The sequence below is a fragment of the Gavia stellata genome, chromosome 1 (assembly GCF_030936135.1).
Source record: "Gavia stellata isolate bGavSte3 chromosome 1, bGavSte3.hap2, whole genome shotgun sequence".
Taxonomy (NCBI): Eukaryota; Metazoa; Chordata; class Aves; order Gaviiformes; family Gaviidae; genus Gavia; species Gavia stellata.
The window spans coordinates 7116881-7135190 of NC_082594.1; the positions used below are offsets into that span (position 1 = coordinate 7116881).

Genomic DNA, 18310 nt, shown 5'->3' on the forward strand with positions numbered 1-18310 from the left:
GGCCACCTTGTTCAAGAGGCCTGTAAAACAGGTTTGACTTGAAGTGACCATTTGAACTTCACAAAGTAGTTTAATCACACTGAAAAACTTGTTTCTTTAATTAAAAATGCATACATAATCTACTTCCCTGATCCCTGATATTACAGATTGTTCTTCCTTGTCTCTTTTTTAGGGGATGTTTTGTTTGTTCTTAAACACTGGATATGCTGGGTCAATGAACTGTTACTCCAGGAAGCAGAGCTGAGAGGGCAAGCTGAGAAGACATCATTCCGATGGCAAGCAGGAATGCAACACTTTCCCAAAAGTATCTCTAGGGGAAGCATACACATATTCTACTGCAAGAAAGCAACATTTGGGGCTCTTTAAACCACTGACTGTAACCTGGTCCAGCTTTCCCAGCGCCTGCTGAAAAAGTCTTCTCTTCTTCTATAACTTTAAAGTGGACTACAAGACTATCCTCCTCAGCAGGATTTAAGATCCTCCTGGACACTTTACCAGCCCCTACACACACAACAAGATGATTGACCTAAGCTTCCTAACAGAGGAGGAACAAGAGGCAATAATGAAGGTGCTGCAACGGGATGCAGAGCTTAAAAGAGCTGAAGAAGAGAGAGTCAGGTAAGGGATCTAGCACCCTGGGTTGTCCTGGGAAGACCTACACAGTTCATATACTGAGTTACTCAGAGAATCGGAGTAGATAAAACCAGTTGTTGCTTAGGGCCCCGTATTCCACAGTGTATGTGGTTTGGAGATTTCTACTCTGGACTAGATTTAGCATAGTCTCTGGATGAAATGCCTCTACCACACAAATGATTCATTACTGGCCAAAAGACTAACTGTTAATTTGGACCCTTAACAATTCCCTAAGGGGTGAATCACACATGGCATGCATCTGGCTTGATATGCATCTGGCTTGGTTTCCTCAGAAAAGGATTCAGTTTGCTAGTATCGAAACCTCTGCAAACTGAACTAATGCATAAGTGAGGGGATTTGATTCAAAAAGAGCACTAGCAACCCAAACAAACAAAAAAGTCATATGGATACAGTCAGCGATATATCTGAGTGATGAAGTTATACCTCAAATATGTGGAGCATTGGAGCTGCAGTCCAGTACCAACACTATGCTCCGTTGTCAAGAGAAGTCCTTGCAATCTGTGGCTAAAGCAGAAAATTGCTCCCTGTTTTCTTTCTGGTATCACAGACAGAGCAATGTGTTGTTATTCTGGAGTGTTCTGTGTGCTGGGAGGTTTTCCTAGAGCTACTATTAGGGTAACTGCCACGAATAGAGATGTATGCATGGAAAGCAGCATTGCCCAGATGACTTGACTTTGAGAAAGCCATCCGCACAGGTACAAATAGCAGTCAAATAGTGGTTTCAGCTAATACAGATAGCTACCTGCTCAAGAATGAGGATTTTAGCAGTCAGGCTTTTTTTCAGTGTCAAGGAAAGTATCCATTACAGGTACACAAAATGACAGGTGGCCAAATAAGGAAAAACAGAGCCTCAGATGTGGAAAGGTCAAAGTGCTGGAAACATCTATTTGTGTTACAGGTCTCTGCTGAGGCAGGGTTTTCTCTCATTGATTCAGTAATCTTCTCTAGGACTCTTTCTCATTGTGATCTTCCCCATGAAGACATATATTTCTTATTTAAATGCCTTTAAATTATTCCAACCATGATGAATTTAGGATGCTTTTCTTCTGCTGAGAAATATTTTTTTTTTCACAAATGCCCTCTGTGTAGGCATACTCTACACTCCAAATGAAACAGCAGCCTGCCACTTGCCCCAAGAGCAGTGTTCATTTTGCTGAGCATGCTTGTGCAGCCTTGAGGTCGTTTGGTCAGCATGTTGTTGAGTAATTCCTCTTGCGCCTTTCGAAGTAAGAGCAATAAAGGGAAAACTAGTAGCTTCTCCTGGTTAAAAAGGCTTCTCCTCTCAAGGCATTTGCATCACTGAAGACTGAATGCAACCTGAGGAGGAGATGTTTTCACCACATAGTTTTGTTTCCTGCTTCAAAAAGCAGAAAATTGACTTTGCTGTATCAGAATGGGCATTTTCTTTTCTTTACTGTAGGTAGAAAAATACTGGTTTTAGTTTTGGAATGGTACAACAGTGCCAGGTCTGAAAGTGCTCAGGGAAAGTAATTGTAGATGTGAGTTTGAAAACAGTATCTGGGGAAAGGAACCCTTCCTGGAACAGAAAATCAAAAAAAAAAGCCACTCTCAGTAGTGGTCTGAAAGGGCTGTCGACAAGTATTTTTGTCTGTATAACTTTGCTTTTGCCATTTGTAATTCTAGTTCGAGAGGGTGTGGTGGAAAACACAAGGGACTGTAGGTTGTAGCAGCCTGTAATCAGCATGTCTGTTTCTACAATAAAATGTCTCTTTTGGTTTCTGAGTATTATAACTTCTGAGAAACTGGAAGCTTACATCTGAAACTGATTTTTCTGCATAGATGTGGCACATGGGGCTTGCTTTTTATATATTATATATGAAAACACTACCTGAATTATTATACCTCCTTGGCTGGAGATACAATATTATTAGTTTGAATTCTAAAGCCTTGCACACCTGGAAGATTCTGAGAGCTGCGATCGAATGTCATCATACAAACATCACACCCTGACAAAGTGTTGTTTGTATGTGTATATAATGAAAGTCTTTTAATGTGACCTTTTTCCCTTTATAAGAAATTCTGAGGTTTGAAGGGTGTTCTAATAATCCATGCCATGTTCCTGGAGCGTGGACAAACTGGTAGCATGACAGAATCCTCTTTGAGCAACTTGCTAGTGGAATTTTACAAATCACCTGATGAAGTACCTTCGCTGCTAATAGCTCCTAATAATGCTTATCTGTAGTACAACTGTGCTGATTAGACTGGCCCATACAGCCTCCTTAGGCAGTCTGCTTTAATTCTTGGTTTGTTGGGTGCTATAATAAGTGTTTGCCCCATCCTGCAGCTCCTCTTGCATTGGTCTGAATTGGCTGATAGTTTTAGGAACAGCATCATTTTGGGAACAGCATGCCGGCTTTCTCTTTGACCTCTGCTGAGGTCTGTCCCAAAGGAAAGGGGATATCAATATTTTCTCAAAGGCAAAAGGATGATGAAGAAATCTCTGACAAGAGCGTGTGATGTAAGGAAATCAAAAGACATTGCATCCTTTTTTTATTCCTAGGGCAAGAAGATGCCTTTGCTTCATTACCCCAGGAGCTGCTGCCAGCCCCTGAATGGCAGTGTTGCTGAGGAGGGGAAAAATAGCATAAAATGGAAGAGCTGAATGACAGCTTGTCAAGACTAGAAGCTGTTTTTCATCATATTGCTGACTTATTTATTTTTTGTTGTTGTCCTTATTCCTGTCCAGGAAACTCTCATAACCTGGTCCAGCTGGGTTTCAGGTATTGAACAAACAAGTGGGCTAAGCACATAACTGAATTTCCTTGCAGTAGCTTCAGCATAGCCCCAATCTTTACAGTTGTATAGTTCAGAATTAACACATTTTTGGGCCCTTTCTGGAGACAGTAATGTGGAACAGAACTATATCTGAAGTCCTGCACTGCGGCTGGGGTGACTCTTCTGTGGTGGAGTGGCTAGCCCCCGGCACCAGCATGTCTGAGGCAGAAAGCTGTTGCGGTTGCCTTTGGGACAAGGTTCCCTGCTGTGGCTATCAGCCCTTCCCAGCGGAACCTCCTGGCAATGCGGTTGTGGGCTGTGCTTGGGATTGTTTGCTCGCTGTGTAAGCTGAAGGAGGCTAGTGATAGGGGAATTCTGATGTGGAGTTGTTTGTGTGGCGGGTGGTAACCGCTGGGTGCCTAGCCCCTTCAATACATATATTGGTGTGGCATTGCAAAAAAAAGTGTCAGGGTCTGATTCTGCTGCGTGCTACGTACGTTCAACCTTCCTCATAGTGTTCAGCGGGCGTGCATGGCTATTGAAACCCTAGTGTAAATGGTGTTTTGATTCTGGTCAGCTCTAACAAATATGCTCTTCGGTCACTTTTCAAGGCAGTTTTCCTTGTATTGCAGACTGTCAGAAGGAAGGCTTTTTTGTGTAGTTTTTTTGTTTCTTAGCATGGGATATTTTTAAGGTATTGGGGTGAGCTGAATATTGGCATTGGGGGAACCGGACTTACCAGTGTGAAAATGACATTCAATGTCTGTCACCAGAATGCATTCTTAAAATCTAACAGAAAAGTATTTTATGAAGATGTAACAGTTTTGAGGGTGCACTTAACAGAGGCAAGGTTCTTAGTGGAAATGGTTTTGAACATGGGTGCCAGTTCAAGTTTAAAGGGCTGATGGAAGATAGAAGAGTTTAGAGATGCTGTCTCAGAGGTGCTGTGAAAGCTAACCTTCTTGCTTCTGAAAAGAATTATCCATTTTTCCTACTCTGCCTTAAGGGTATTTCTTCCAGAAATATCTCAGTGTCCACTGAAATGATCATGGCAGCTTGGTAGTGTCTGCATAGTTAGGTAACTAAGCACCAATTATAGCTTCATAATCACTCTTTCTCATTGCCATACAATACCTAGGGACTCGTTTTAAAACTAAATCTCTACAAAAATGTTCATTTTACTAGTTATCCACCCCTTTTTTTTAGAAACCCCTTTAATATATATTATTTGCACTACTTCATGGTAAAAGTTTGGGCATCTGTAAATGAATGGAAAAATAATACATAGAAGGGGTGTGGCTTACAGTCGAGGCAAGAGCACAGTATGTTTTTATGTGCTCTGCATTCTGTCCTGACTAGTAAACAGAATGGCACCTTATGTGTCTAATGAGGTCTCTTAGGCTGGCCATCATCCCTTCTGATCCACACTGAATTTTTTTGAAAGCTTGCTTGGGCTGTGGATTGGGGCTGCCACAAATAATAATAACTTTCTCTAGATTCAGAGCTAAGGTTATGTTAAGATCCTGTCAGAGCATCTCCTCTAGCAACATGATCCTCAGGATCTTCTCAGGGTACTGATGTTATCCTTAAGCCTCGTTGGATTCAAATTAGTCCAGTAATAAGCAAGTGCAACTAATAAGAAAATAAAGCCTACAGTTCTTGTGGAGCTGACTTTAAAAATGCATTAAAAAAACCAAACTCACTTTGCAGCATATTTAATTCTTGTATTTTTAGGTCATACATTTGTGTCAACAAGGAGCTTGCTTACAATGTGAGCAAAGCTCTTTAATCTGCAATTAATTCTACCCTTAGTGATAAAAAACTCTGTGTAGGTTGATTTATTGTAAGAGACTAAATTAGGTAGCTTGAACTCTTTTGCTGAAAATTCAAACTGAGAGATCATGGTATCTCCTCTTGACAAACAGAGAATCTGCTTTCACACACTGCTCAGACATATTATAGGAGAAATAGAAATTCATTATTATTGAAACTCATGTTATCTTTATAACTAGTCTAGTGGCTGTACCGAGGGCTTCTGATTAACTTTTAATGGGTTTACTTGTTAGTAAGTATAATGTGCTGATGGTCAAAGTGTATACATGAGTGTGTGCTTGGAGATTGCCTTCAGACAAATCAGGGACATCCTGTAAGCTCTTTCCTCATGCCCTTAATTGACTGATTTCTTTCTAGCTGGGCAGATCTGCTGAAGGAGAAAGAGCTCCATCACAATGTGAACAACCTGGAGTACTCCCCAAAAGGAGCTTGAGGCCAGGACAATGCTTGCCTGCTGCCCATGCCTGCCTTCCTGGGCTTGGCTTTGTGTAGTGGTTGCATGAGATGAAAGCAGCTCAGAGGCATTTCCCGTTGCCAAGACAGAGGGGATCCAGCATGTCAATTCAGCAACAACCTTTTTTCAAATAAATGAAACTTGGTCTATATTTTTTCCCTTTTTTAGGTTTAGCAGTTTAAAAATGGCTTTTTTTAAAATGCTTGATTCAATGTGGTAATGGGGCAGGTTTTCTGAGACATTTTGCAATAATGAAAGTATCAAGTGGCACTCAGTTCTCTGGTATTTAAGTACCTAAATACACCCAGATGAGAACGTTCCTTTTTGGGCTGTAACGTGCACCTGTCCAGGCAGAAAAGTGTAGGCTCGTGTCTTCTGGATTAATTTGCCCTTATGGACATTGCTTAGCACAAAATGTAACTTTCCAAATACCGTGACTATTCAGAAAATAGAGCAATTCTATTCCTTAGCAAAATGTGCATGCCATTATTTATCCTTTTTAAACAAAGCCAACTGACCTAAGAATGACCGTGGGTTTGGTGGGGAGGTTGGTTGTTGCTCTCCAGAGATATATTTAAAAAAAAAACCCATAAAACAAACCCAGCCTATTCTGAGCGAGTTTTTTTTTTTTTGCCTAAGTGTCCATTTGTCACTGGACAGACAAAAAATTAAGGGGGTATATATCCTCCAGAAAGCTTTTCTGCATCTTCTATGATTTCTGCCAAGTTCATCAGATCAAAGTAACAGTGAACTACCTTGGTCTCAGCCCACCTTGTGAAGAGTCAGTAAGAAAAGCAGGACTGTTTTAATCTTAATCTGGTGAGACAACTGGGGTTAAGGAAGAGACTCTGCTTAACTGGTCATGGTAACAGACACGGCATTGGACTATACTGGGTACTGGGCTGATACCTTTTCTTCCCAGTATCAATCACTACCTTGTCTACTAGTAGCAGATGGATTATTTGACTGGATGATGCTTGTTTGGAACAGCTAGTGAAGCAGGGTGGATGGAGCTTATTTTGTATGGTAGAAGAGTGTGTTTAAGTGAAAAAGTGGATGCTAATAAGGCTTTTTAACCTCTAAACTGAGTACTCCCTCAATAAGTATGGTTTTCCCTATGGTACAGAAACTGTCTTGGTAAGATCTCTCTATCACATGTTTGTGCCCAGGATGGTGTTGCATTGAGTGCCAAACTGAAGCCTTTGTCTTCAGAGTAGATTAGTCTTGACTTGTAGCTCACCCGAAATTCTAAAATGCAACCTATTCCTTAGCACAACATCAATTTCTTGGAGGTGCCCTTGCTGGTAGTGTGAAAAAAGCTACGATCCAGGCTCTTTTGCTCACTTACAGTTGCTTGTATGTGTGCTGTGGGTGGTCATTTGATCAGGGCTGTTTTTATGCTTTATACGCCTACTTTTAAAGCCTGTAAAGTACTGGGAACGCTGCATTTGAGCAGAACCTGTAAGCAAATACACATACTTTCTAGCAACCTCTCCTCCCCAAATTCAAGTTGTCTTGTGCTGCTGTCTAGGCCGACTCTAATACCAAAGGTGTATTGTCAGAGGATAGCTGTTCCTTTGTTATGAAGGATTTGTTGTTTGTTTGTTTTTTTCCATGGCATGTTTACTTGGGTTGTGTATGAAGAGGGAGGGGAGGCCATTGGGAAGCCTCTATGCAAATCCTTTAAAACAAGCAGACAAACTAAACAGTAGAAGGCTGTTACAGAAATGAAACAAGTGGAAGCTAATAGAAACTGTGAAGGCTGACAGACCTTGAAAGACTCCTGCCTCCTGTACTCTGTAACCTCAACAGTCTCGCTACAGATTTTCTGAATCGAATAAAGTTAAGCTGCCATATAGTAAGAAATGCCCAAACAAATTTACATATTCTGTGTGTCTGCCTAGGGAGTATCTAATTACATGATTCATAACATTTTACTTGTAAAATGAAGCTTACTTCAAACTTGACAGTGCAACTACTAATAGGAGAGTAAGTCTGAGTGCTAACTGCAGGTGACATAGTAGAAAAGTGTATAAAAATGAAGGACTCCATCTTCAGTGCAGAATGTATATGTGGTTTAAATGAAATATGGGGACAACATGCCAGTCTGATGCCCCACATGTGGCCATCTTCTCGGAGAGAAATGATGTATAGCAGGGTTAATCTGGTTTTTCACAGACTCTTGCTCAGCACAGAAATTGGGATCATAGTTTTTGGTTCTACATTCTGGTGGAGACCATATTTCAATGGGCAACAGAGCTGCCTGTTTTCACTTCTTCCTCTCCAAAATAAATTGACTTGTCTCATGCCTACAAGCATGCAACTCATTCATTCTAATGCTCCAGGCCTGGATATGTCTGTCTTCCCTTCTGACTTCGGGGTGAATGTCAGTTTGTCGTCTTAGTCATCAAGACTTGTGCTGACTACGACCTAGTTAGTTCTCCAAGGATCCAAAAGCAAGATGCTAGCTGAGATTAATTCATCAGCATATTGTTAGTAGGCCTAACATATCCAGACTTCTGAATAGGCATAAAATGGAAGAAAATGCATGACTACAAATAGAACTAGACTGCCTTTTTCTCATGTCTCCACCTACTTCTACCTACCCAAAACCTCACTCTCCAAAGAGACCCCAAAGGCAAGAATTAAAGAGGTGTTGCTGATGACAAGGATGGGGGAAGGTTGCATAACCCCACTGGTTTGCTTTATTCTTCCTAGTATAGCCCTCAATTAGTTTAAAATTCTTTTGTTTAATGCTTAAACCAATCAAATGGTAACTGATTTTTTTCTGAAAGTCATGTGTGCAGCTACCATGCAAAAATCAATAATCACAGAATCACTACGGTTGGAAAAGACCTGTAAGATCATCAAGTCCAACCATTTTTTGAACTCAGGACTGCCCATTATAAATGTTTTGGGTGTTGTTCTCTAACAAATGCCAGACAGACTTTTTTCCTACACCTTATCTAGATATGTGCAGACTAAAGAGGCACGCTCATGTGAAGTGAAATGTTTAAACAGTTACTCCTTTTGCCTTGTAAACCTTTTATGGCTGTTTCCCACTCTCAAAGAAGAAGAAAAAAATCTAATCAGCAAGTCTGACACTTAATGCTTGGTCTAATATCCTTTTAGTCCTGTTCTTGCATGAGTGATACTACAAGAAGTTTATCTTGTCTGTGTTTGGAAGGTGACCCAGAACCTAAATCCTTTGTTGTCTTTCGGTTGTTTTGGGGATTGTTGTTATGCTTGCAGCAAATAGAAGTGAGGATAAATTCCTCAAAAGTCTTTCTCCTTCCACCTTCTCCACTCATTTGGTATTTCATTTGCAGGAGGGAGGTTTTGGAAGTGAATTTGTAGATAAGGTGGTGGTATCGGGCTTTAAAAAGCCTTTATTTTGCCACCAGTCACTGGGGTGTTTTTTTATGTTCAGAATAGGGGCTGTGAGATGCTAATGACTCTGTCTGTTTGAGCCAACCATAGATACTGATTTAAAAGCTTCTTAATTTGTCACAAGAAGTCCCAGAACGTGCTGGCACCACCCAGACTCTCCTATCTGAAAAACTCAACTTAAGCTGTCGATTGAGGAATAAGGCAATAAAAGAGGTTATTAAGATGTCAGTTGTCACATCTTGCACATTCTGTGGTGGTTTGTAATATGGACTGTGAATAAGGGGAGTACAGGGGAAGGAATTAAGAGACACTGAGGAGGTATAGCTGAACAGTTTTAGATATAGGTATGTATTGCTAGATACTGTTGTTTCAAAAAAAAATCAAACCAGAAGTCATTATCACTTCACCCTAACATGCGATGAGCTATTACACTAGCCTACAAAGCATAAGATAAACCATTTTGGATTTGCTGGTAGGAAGGTTGACAGGGACTGATTATATCAGAGCAGATTTCCTGCCTTACAGTGGCACCATGTGATTTAGCCTACTATCAGATGTTCCGGAGATGGGCAGAAACAGGCCAATTAATACATGTGTGGATTTTCTGTTTGCCTGTGGAGTGCCTGACAGTTGCTTTGTATGCCCATTTAATGTAATTCTGCATGTACTTAATGCCCTAGTGGGTTGAAAAATTTGTGACCTTGCCATCAAAAATGTTTCACCTAGGCATAGTGGAAAAGTCGTATTAAGCAATGGGGGAACTCAGTCTTATTTTTAAAAGCAGATTTTAAGGTGAATTCCTTTTAACTATATACCTTCATTTTGTTGAGTTTAATCTTCCTGTAGAAGAAACAGGCACCAGCTTTATTATAACTTGAGGCTGTTTCACTCTGAAAACTGCAACATAGGCTAACTGGCATTTTAACAGACCACTGAGGGACTCAAGAATACATGCTTACATCATACGTAAAGCTGTTATTGCGTTTTCTCCTAATTGCAAACTTAGCAACTGAGCCTGCAATCTGAATCTTAATCTGGATACCTACTAGTTCTTTGGTCACTAAGTGCAAAATAACATAATGACAACTTGGTTAGCCTTTCTGTTGACTGGGGAGCGGGTATAGAATTAACTGTTGGCTTCTAATCCTGTTGTGGTGTGCTGGGAGGCATATGTAGCATTGGAAAACCATGGCTGCATTCTGATTTCTCTACAATTCCTTTCAAGGTAAACCACAATCTAAATCTAATGCCTAGCAGTCAAACAGGCCCACACAGTGCAAGCAGTTTGATATTTACTGTTAAGGCCTGCACATAGCAGAGCTTGAGAATTCAAGTAGCAATGTAAAAATTCCCATTTGTAACCTCAGCAGCTGTTTTTGCAACAAGTCTGTGATGTGTTGGTGAACGCAGGCTTCTAAAAGCTTTTTTTCCCTGCCTAGACTTAGAACTAATTGTCTTTCTGATAATGGAAATCTGCTTCTTCATTTGTGGCTGGGGAATGCCTGGGAATAGCTCTAATATTTATGTTGCTCATAGTTCCTCAAAAGGTGGGACAGAGAGGCTGAATACTTCCCTTGAAGAGACGAGTAAGCCAAGCTAACAATGGTCAAGTGCTGAGGTTCTGTCACTTCTTACCATACAAGCCCTATCAGCCAGACGAGTCATTAGTAAATGTAGTACTGGGTAAATTGAGAGCACATTTATACCTTTGTTAGCAAGCATAATTATCTCCCAAAGTCTGGAAGGCCTGTTGAGCTGGTGGAGTTAAGGTACACTAACTTCCACAGGTAGCAAGCCAGGGGTGGGAGCAAGGTACCTGACATTAGCTTCCAGCCAAAATGACAGCTGCATTGGCCATAGGTGACATTTAATGAGAGTCTAAAGCCATGACAGATCCATGCCTCTGTCTGTCCTGCTTATGTTATGTTAATCGTCTGCAGCTCTGAGAGTCCAACAAGCAGGTGAGTAGGCTGACATAGCTGAGAGGCCTGGGGTCCTGTCCACTTCTACAGTGATGTATCTGTCTGAGCTGACTGGTAAAGGTCTCCTACCACACCCTAGTTTCAGTGTTTGAATACAAAGGCGAAAGGAGTGAGCAGTGTCTGGGGTAAACGGGTTGAATCAAACAGGGTGAGCGCATTGAATACTTGTCCTGTGACTCAGTATCTTCCCCCTAGAGAACCTCCCTTGGCATGTGTTGTCATACTGCCCTGAAGCACTAGCTGGGGTCAGAGCTCTGCTGCCCTGCAGGCTGTACAAATAGCTGAAAAGCCAGTCCCTAGCCCTAAGGAGCATCCGTTCTGAGAAGACAAATAACACATGGGAAAGAAGGTGAAAGGGAGAAGCAATCATCTGTGTAAAGAAGTTCTTGCATGCCATATTTCCACTATTCATAAACTGGCTGAGCAATGAGGAGTTGGCTCATACCTGAGCAATATATTTGCTTGAGGACAGAGGCAAGCTACTGCTGTGTTCCTGCTCCAACTTGGAAGACCTGCAGCATATGAGAAGTGTATATTTTGGCTCTTAGAGAAGCACAGAGTTAAAGCAAGAGGGAGAGCCAAATTTTAAATGGCCCAGTAATGCTATGGACCGTTGAATCTTGACATTAAAAATGCCAGTGGTGACCTCAACTCCTGGCAGCCTCCACAGCTGATTCGAGACAGAGAAGTTGTTTACACACCTAGGAGGGACTGACTGTTGACAGTACTTTCAAAAATAAGTTTAGGTATTCAAACTGTAATATTAGCTGATGCATTCAAATAAGCCTTTTCATTTCTGGCCACACAAGGATGAAGGAGAGGTTGAGTGATAGGTGAGAATGGCCTATCTTAGTGTGAGGGTTGGGACTGGTTCAGTGTCCTTTCTCTGCTGTGAATGGTTGTCTGTACTTGACAGTCAAATCTGCAACCTATAATAAAAAGACTGTCATCATAGCTGGTTGATTGCACTAGAAGATGACCTTTAAAGGTCCCTTCCAACCCAAACCATTGTATACTGACTGTCAGGCCTGTGGAAGATAGCACCATCCCACTGCAATGTGGACTGTGTTTAGCCATAAAGCCTTTGAGTAACTTCATTTGTTTTGATTTCTCCCTTGGGCTCTGTTATTATTTTGTTTGCTGAAGGAAAGGACATAAATGGAGAAGGCAAATGAAGCCTGACTTAACTTTTTTTTTTTTTAATTAAGTACTCTCTAAATCTGTGTAGTAAATTTCCTGGTCTGCAGGTTAGTCTTCAGGCCATGTGTAAGTGTATGTTTAATGTGTTATATGCCTAACAAGGAAAGAAAACAACCTCTCAAATTGCATGCAGCAACTCTTTATTCTGTTAAAGTATGCTTCATAAAAGCACGGTGACCCTGAAGCCTGAAATAAATTTATTAAAAATTTGCTTCACAGTATTTAAAATGGCTGCAGCTCATGTGAGAGATACATGTAGATTAATAAACTGCACAAACTTATTTTGTTGTTTCTTCCATGTGACGATGTGTTTCTTCCTTTGTAACTCATTGTATTCATATAAGTATTTTTGTGTAACCTATGGAAAAAATGGCACCATCTTTCCAGTGAGCTTTTGGAATGTGTGTGTAAAAGTAGTGCCACATGAACAGCTTGAAAAGGCATATTCTGAGCCCCAAAACAGCCATGGACTTAATTTTGTCACAGATTTCTTATGTTGCCCTGCTAGATTTTTTCAGTTTTAACTTCAGAAAAATAGCCTTTGGAGGCAAGAAGTCAAGATCTGCAGGTACTGGAGACTTCTCCAGGGCTGATTCTGCTTGAGAGTTTATCATAGCAAAGCGTATTTCTTCTGAAGAGTTATTTCAACTGATGCTCTGAGGGTGGCAGGGCTGAGGCTCTTCCCTCTCCAGCTCATTGTCATCCTTCATAATTAAGTAAGGAGAGTGACAGGTCAGAAGGTGGAAATAGCATTCTGAGACAGTGTTAAAAAAAAAAAAAACAAAAACCCACACACAATCTACTTACCTGCATGAACAGAATAAAAGTCAATTTTTTTTGTTTTGGGAGGGGTGTTGTGTTTTGAGGTGGGGGGCGGGGTGTTGTGTTTTGTAGTGTATCTCATTTATTCAATTTTTTTTTCCCCCTCCACAGGCATTTACCAGAAAAAGTCAAAGATGATGTTCAGCTAAAGAATATGAGTGGGCAGTGGTTTTATGAAGCAAAGTCGAAGAGGCACAGAGATAAGATACATGGAGCAGATATTATTAGAGCTTCCATGCGACGGAAGCCTTCCACTCTTGGTAAGCATTTTGTTTATATTTTATTTTGGAAGGGCTGACTCCTACTTAGCAAACCTCAAACACTGTTGTCTGTGAAATACAAGAATAATATTGGTGTTTCTACAAGCAGAAAATTATGCAAAAGAGAGATCCCCCATGTAGTTTACAGTGTAAGCTTTCCTCTCCCCAAATGCTATGTATTAAAGACAGAATTCTGTGTGATGACTGCTAACAGGAAGGCCTGGCTTGTGTTTATATATAGGACTAAAAGCCCTCTGCACTCCTGGACTGCATTCTCATTTCCATTTTTGAGGTCCTGTGAGCTACCCTGGAATGCGCAAAGAATCGGAGTGAAGAAATTGCTTTTTAGTATGGATTTCCAAGCTTTCGGGTACTCAGTTTGAGACCTCTGAGGCTTAATTTATTTTTTTATTTTTAAGGGGACCAAAGGTACTGTAAGTTGATTTGAGATGGTAGGCACCATGAGCTAGAGCTGGTGGTTATAACTACTGAAATATATGTGCCGGGAGCTCTGGCAGCTAGAACTGGCATCCTGTGTCCACACTACCTTTAAATGCACCCACCGTTCCCCACATCATGGTGGGTGCCCTCAAATGATCTATTAGAAATGTTTGTTAAAGCCAACTGTGTTCATGTGCCAGATAACAGTTGCAGACATTAATTTAGTAGTACAGATATGTAGTAGTATATTGTGTGTAAATTAAGTAATGTTGACAAGCTTGGTGCTCACTTGATAATAAATATTATATTCTGAAACCTTATTTAAAAAAAAACCATATCAGAATGTGGGAAGATAATGCATCGTATTTAACATCAGAAGTAAATACGGTGTTTTGTTTGGAGAGAAACAAAAGCGAACATAAGAGCTGCTCTGCTGGACTAGACCAAAAGCTCGCCTCCCCAGCACCCTACCTCTGAGAGTGCCCGGCAGCATGTGTAGGCTCCACGGCCAGGACCAGCCTGCAGCCAATTGCACCTCAGACTTTTTTTTGAAATAGAGTTGGTATTTCTGGATTATTTTTTCCCCATTAATTTGTTCCAGAAGTTCTTTAAAGCCATGCCTCTTCATTCACCATGTCCTGTCTCAAGGCATTTTAAAATGAAGGTTTTCCACATAAGAAGTAACCATTTCTTTTCTGGTTTTGAATTGATCACCATTAACATTATCCCTGGGAGAGGAAGTGAACAATTGATCTATATTCACAAAAACATACATAATGTAGTATACATGATTTTATAGTCTTCTATGATAAATCTCTTAGCATCTGACTTTCTAATCTGAAGAGTCCTGGTCTATTTTGCCATTCTTTGTACAGAAAGTGATTTTTTTTTTTTTTTTCTTAGAGAAACTGACCCCCATCCCCTCTTAACCTCCTCTATTTCTACTAAATCCTTTTTACTTAAAGGGCAAGACTCTTATTATTCTCACCAGATTGCACCGAAATTTGCAATATTTTTTTTTAAAAATTCTATTAAGGGATTTTGCTGTGTGCTAGTGAAGCAAGTAAGGTACTTCTGTCAATACTGTGGATGTACTACAGCTTGCTACTTTCTATAGGTTTTGTAACTACAACTTAGCCTTGTTTTCCTGTGTCTAATCCTCCAATGTTACACCTTCTCAATTCCTATATTCCTAGAGATTAGTTTGTACAATGGCAGTTTAGTCAGTTTGAGATTACTGTGTGATGGTTTGGGGTTTTTAAGTTAACAACAAAAGGCCTGAAACAGAAAAGAATGCAAAAAAATCACAGGTGGTTAGTGCAGCGTGTTTGTGGTTTTGGCTGGTTTTGGACTTGAAGGTTATGAAAATCAGCTGTAAAATTCTAGCTAAATTTTACAGCAATTTATAGCTTAAAGGAAGGTACTTAAAGCCATATTATGTTAAAGGAAAGTTAATTACTCCCAATCTTATTAATTGAACAAAGGTGCATACTGGTACATTCAGAACTATGTGCAATTGTGTGGTTTCAGTGACTCATTAGATGTCAAGATATTTTTGCTTGCAGTTATGGATAGCAAAAGTGAGAATAAAAATCTTGCTTATTTTTGCACACTAAGAAATTCTTCATTTCTAAACTGTTGGAGAAGTGCAAAAAGCAGTAAATGAAATAACATAAACTAAGGTTTTGACTCTGAAAGGGTTTATCAGAATAGGATTCTTTCCCACCCCAAAAGGAAATGCAAATGTATTTGCATTTGCTGAATGTGGTGGGGCTTTTTGTTTGGTTGGGATTTTATACTTAACGTTCTTAACTTCTTGTGGTAATTTTATCCATAAAGGATTAGCCACCTGCTTAAACTTCCAGTTTACTGCTGTAGGAAGGGAATAATTGACTTGATTAACTGAACTGGAACATATTTTCAGTTTCCTATGGTTTAATTGTTTTTGTTTCCTCAGGACAATGAGGTTGAATTTTCAATGTTTATCTAGCTGCAAGAACTACAGGATCAATCTTTACCAGGGTTGTTGTGGAAAACTTCTCCTTTTAGGATCACTTCATGGTCTAAAGCAGATGTACCTGGAGTAGTAGAGTGAAATATTCAGAGCAGTATGTGACATTTCTAGTAGCATTAAAAAAAAAAAAATTCTTTAGAAGGCACCAGATCTGCTTCTGTACACAATTCAAGTGCAGTAGACTTTTGAAATAGCTGTAGGACTGAATGCAAATACTTGCATTTGCTTCTTAAGAAATCCTGTAAGAACATATGGGAGACAACAATATTGTTGTTTCATGTTTTAGCTGAAGTGAGTCAGAGCAAATCAAACAAAGTAAAGAACAGCTGGGTGAGCAATGTTAATAAAGAAGTCTTTGTGCCACCAGAACTACATGGCATTGTGGAGCATCAAGAAGAACAACAACAACTGAAATCTAGTTCAAGGTAAGCTGTTTAATGACACTTAATATTTATATATCGGGACTGGTGAAACTTTTGAGCTGTAAGTTCCATCCAAAATATTGTACTTTCCTCTTATTTCAAAGATCATCAAATGTTTCCTCAGAATCGCCCAAGGAATCCGTGCATGTGAAAGGTTGACAAATCATAGTCATGCAGTGTTAATTGTTCTGCATTCAAATGCAGAACAATCTTTGGCTTACCTCTTCAAGGAAAAAGTTGTCAATGGTGTATAGAATGGTCCCACACACATTCTTAGTCACAATTTAGTCTAGCTCCCAGAATCAAGACCAGGATTCTCTGGTTAGAATGGCTGGCCATGATCAGGCCTCTCCAGTTAGTAACAGGGGGACAATAACCTCTGCATCCCTTCATTCAGTCACTTAATGAGACCAGACTATTGATTCAGCCTGAATTTTAAGCTTGGATCACACAAAGAATCAGAGACTGACAAACAGCTCTTTAGAATTTAACAGATTTTTGGGTGCACAGTTTAAGACCTCTGAGACTTTTTAAGATGACCAAATGTATTTCAGGTGGAAAGACCCAGAATCTTTGGATACTTGTGGAAAATAAGTTAGATTCTACAAAGAAAAATAAATGTCTTTCTGGAAGGGAGAGGCTTCCATTCAGAGTAAGGCAAGACGGTCTGCTTGGATATGCCTGAATGGCTATAGTTGTTGCAGGAAAGCTGGATGATAAGTAGTTTCTGAACTACAGAGTGATTTAATACAAAATCTATCTCAAGTCTGTAAACATCTGAAACAGCTCCATTTTCCTTTGAAATATCCTGAGTTGATTTCTGAGAGACATGTTTTCTCTTTAAAATACCTACGTGTAGTGATTCATTGGCTATGTGAAAAGCTTTCAGAAAGCCTACATCTGGAAAGCAGAGTGCTGATCTCTTAGCTAGGGTGACAGCAGGTGGAAATGAAATGTCTTTTAAACGGCCAGATTTCTCAACACTGTTGAGGAAACAAGAACCAGGGTGTAACACGTATAGCTATTGTTTGTGCTTTCAGTGAACAGAGTGAGGTAAGTGCCAGAGTTACTTCTTAGGATGACTGTTTTACTTCTGGTTGTGCCATTGATCAGCTTTATAACCTTTCACTTTCTTGTCTGTCTTCTAAGTCCTTCTCTGTACGTCATCTGTTTTTTCTTTGCAGCAAGGCTTGTCTCCTACTATGCATTTGTACAGTATCTAGTAGCAGTTGAATCTTTCACTTTCGTGGTCTGCAAACTGGGCGTGCACGTTCACCATGAATGGCACCAAAGGTTGGTGTAAGTCTTAACAACTCCAGCTTGCGTTACTGGTCTTTCTTATCCTAAATGTATCGTTATCAGTGAACTCAAAGGGGTATTAGTCTTACCCACACCTGAAATTGTGCTCAAAAAGGTCAAATAAGCCGCTTTGTTATAGACTTCCCAAAAAATGAAATTGTACCATAAGGTTGCTTATCACAAGAAAGAGCTTAGCTTCCCCCCCACTCCACGCTGGCTGATAATGCTGACGGGTAGTTGTTGCTGAATGTAGTTTTTTTACAGGTGGCTTTTACCTACAGGAGATTGCTATGGAGTTATTTCTTTATGGACAACACAAGACATGTTGCTGTTTAATATATATCTTTTAGAATATTTTGCATGTCACCTGGCACATCAGGAAAAAATGATGATACTTTAAAAGAAGTACAGCCTTATAGTATTACTCTTACCATTACAACTCTACAAATTGTTTGTGACTGATAAAGAGTAATACATTTCATAAACTGCCAGGGCAGCCTCTTCAAAAATATGACGTATAATGAGGTCTAAGAACATGTAGACAATTGTTTGGAGTGTGACCAAGTTGACAGTGGTCTTTAACTTGAGGTGGTTTGGTGACTTATTTCAGGCTACAGCCATGTGAAGCTCGATAATTTTTGCCCAGGACCCTCTCCTGCACTTTGCTCCAAATTGTGCCAGAAATTAATCAGCCTGTATGCCTTGTTCATGTATGCTCATATTCTCACCAATAGCTCAAGATCTTCCCTCTAAAGCAAGCTTACACACAGTCCAGGATTTATGAGACAGTTGGAAGTGGACCT

The 18310-nt window shown here is 40.1% G+C and overlaps 1 protein-coding gene across 1 annotated transcript in view; it reads left to right on the plus strand.

Moving 5' to 3' along the window:
• Positions 1-517: 517 nt before the first annotated feature.
• SYTL2 (synaptotagmin like 2) overlaps positions 518-18310 on the plus strand; it is a 45323-nt gene continuing 27530 nt past the window's right edge. Inside the window, exons 1-3 of the mRNA XM_059835790.1 lie at positions 518-618; positions 13183-13331; positions 16073-16211. Of these exons, the coding sequence (XP_059691773.1) occupies positions 518-618; positions 13183-13331; positions 16073-16211 (389 nt within the window). The remainder of the gene's footprint in view (positions 619-13182; positions 13332-16072; positions 16212-18310) is intronic.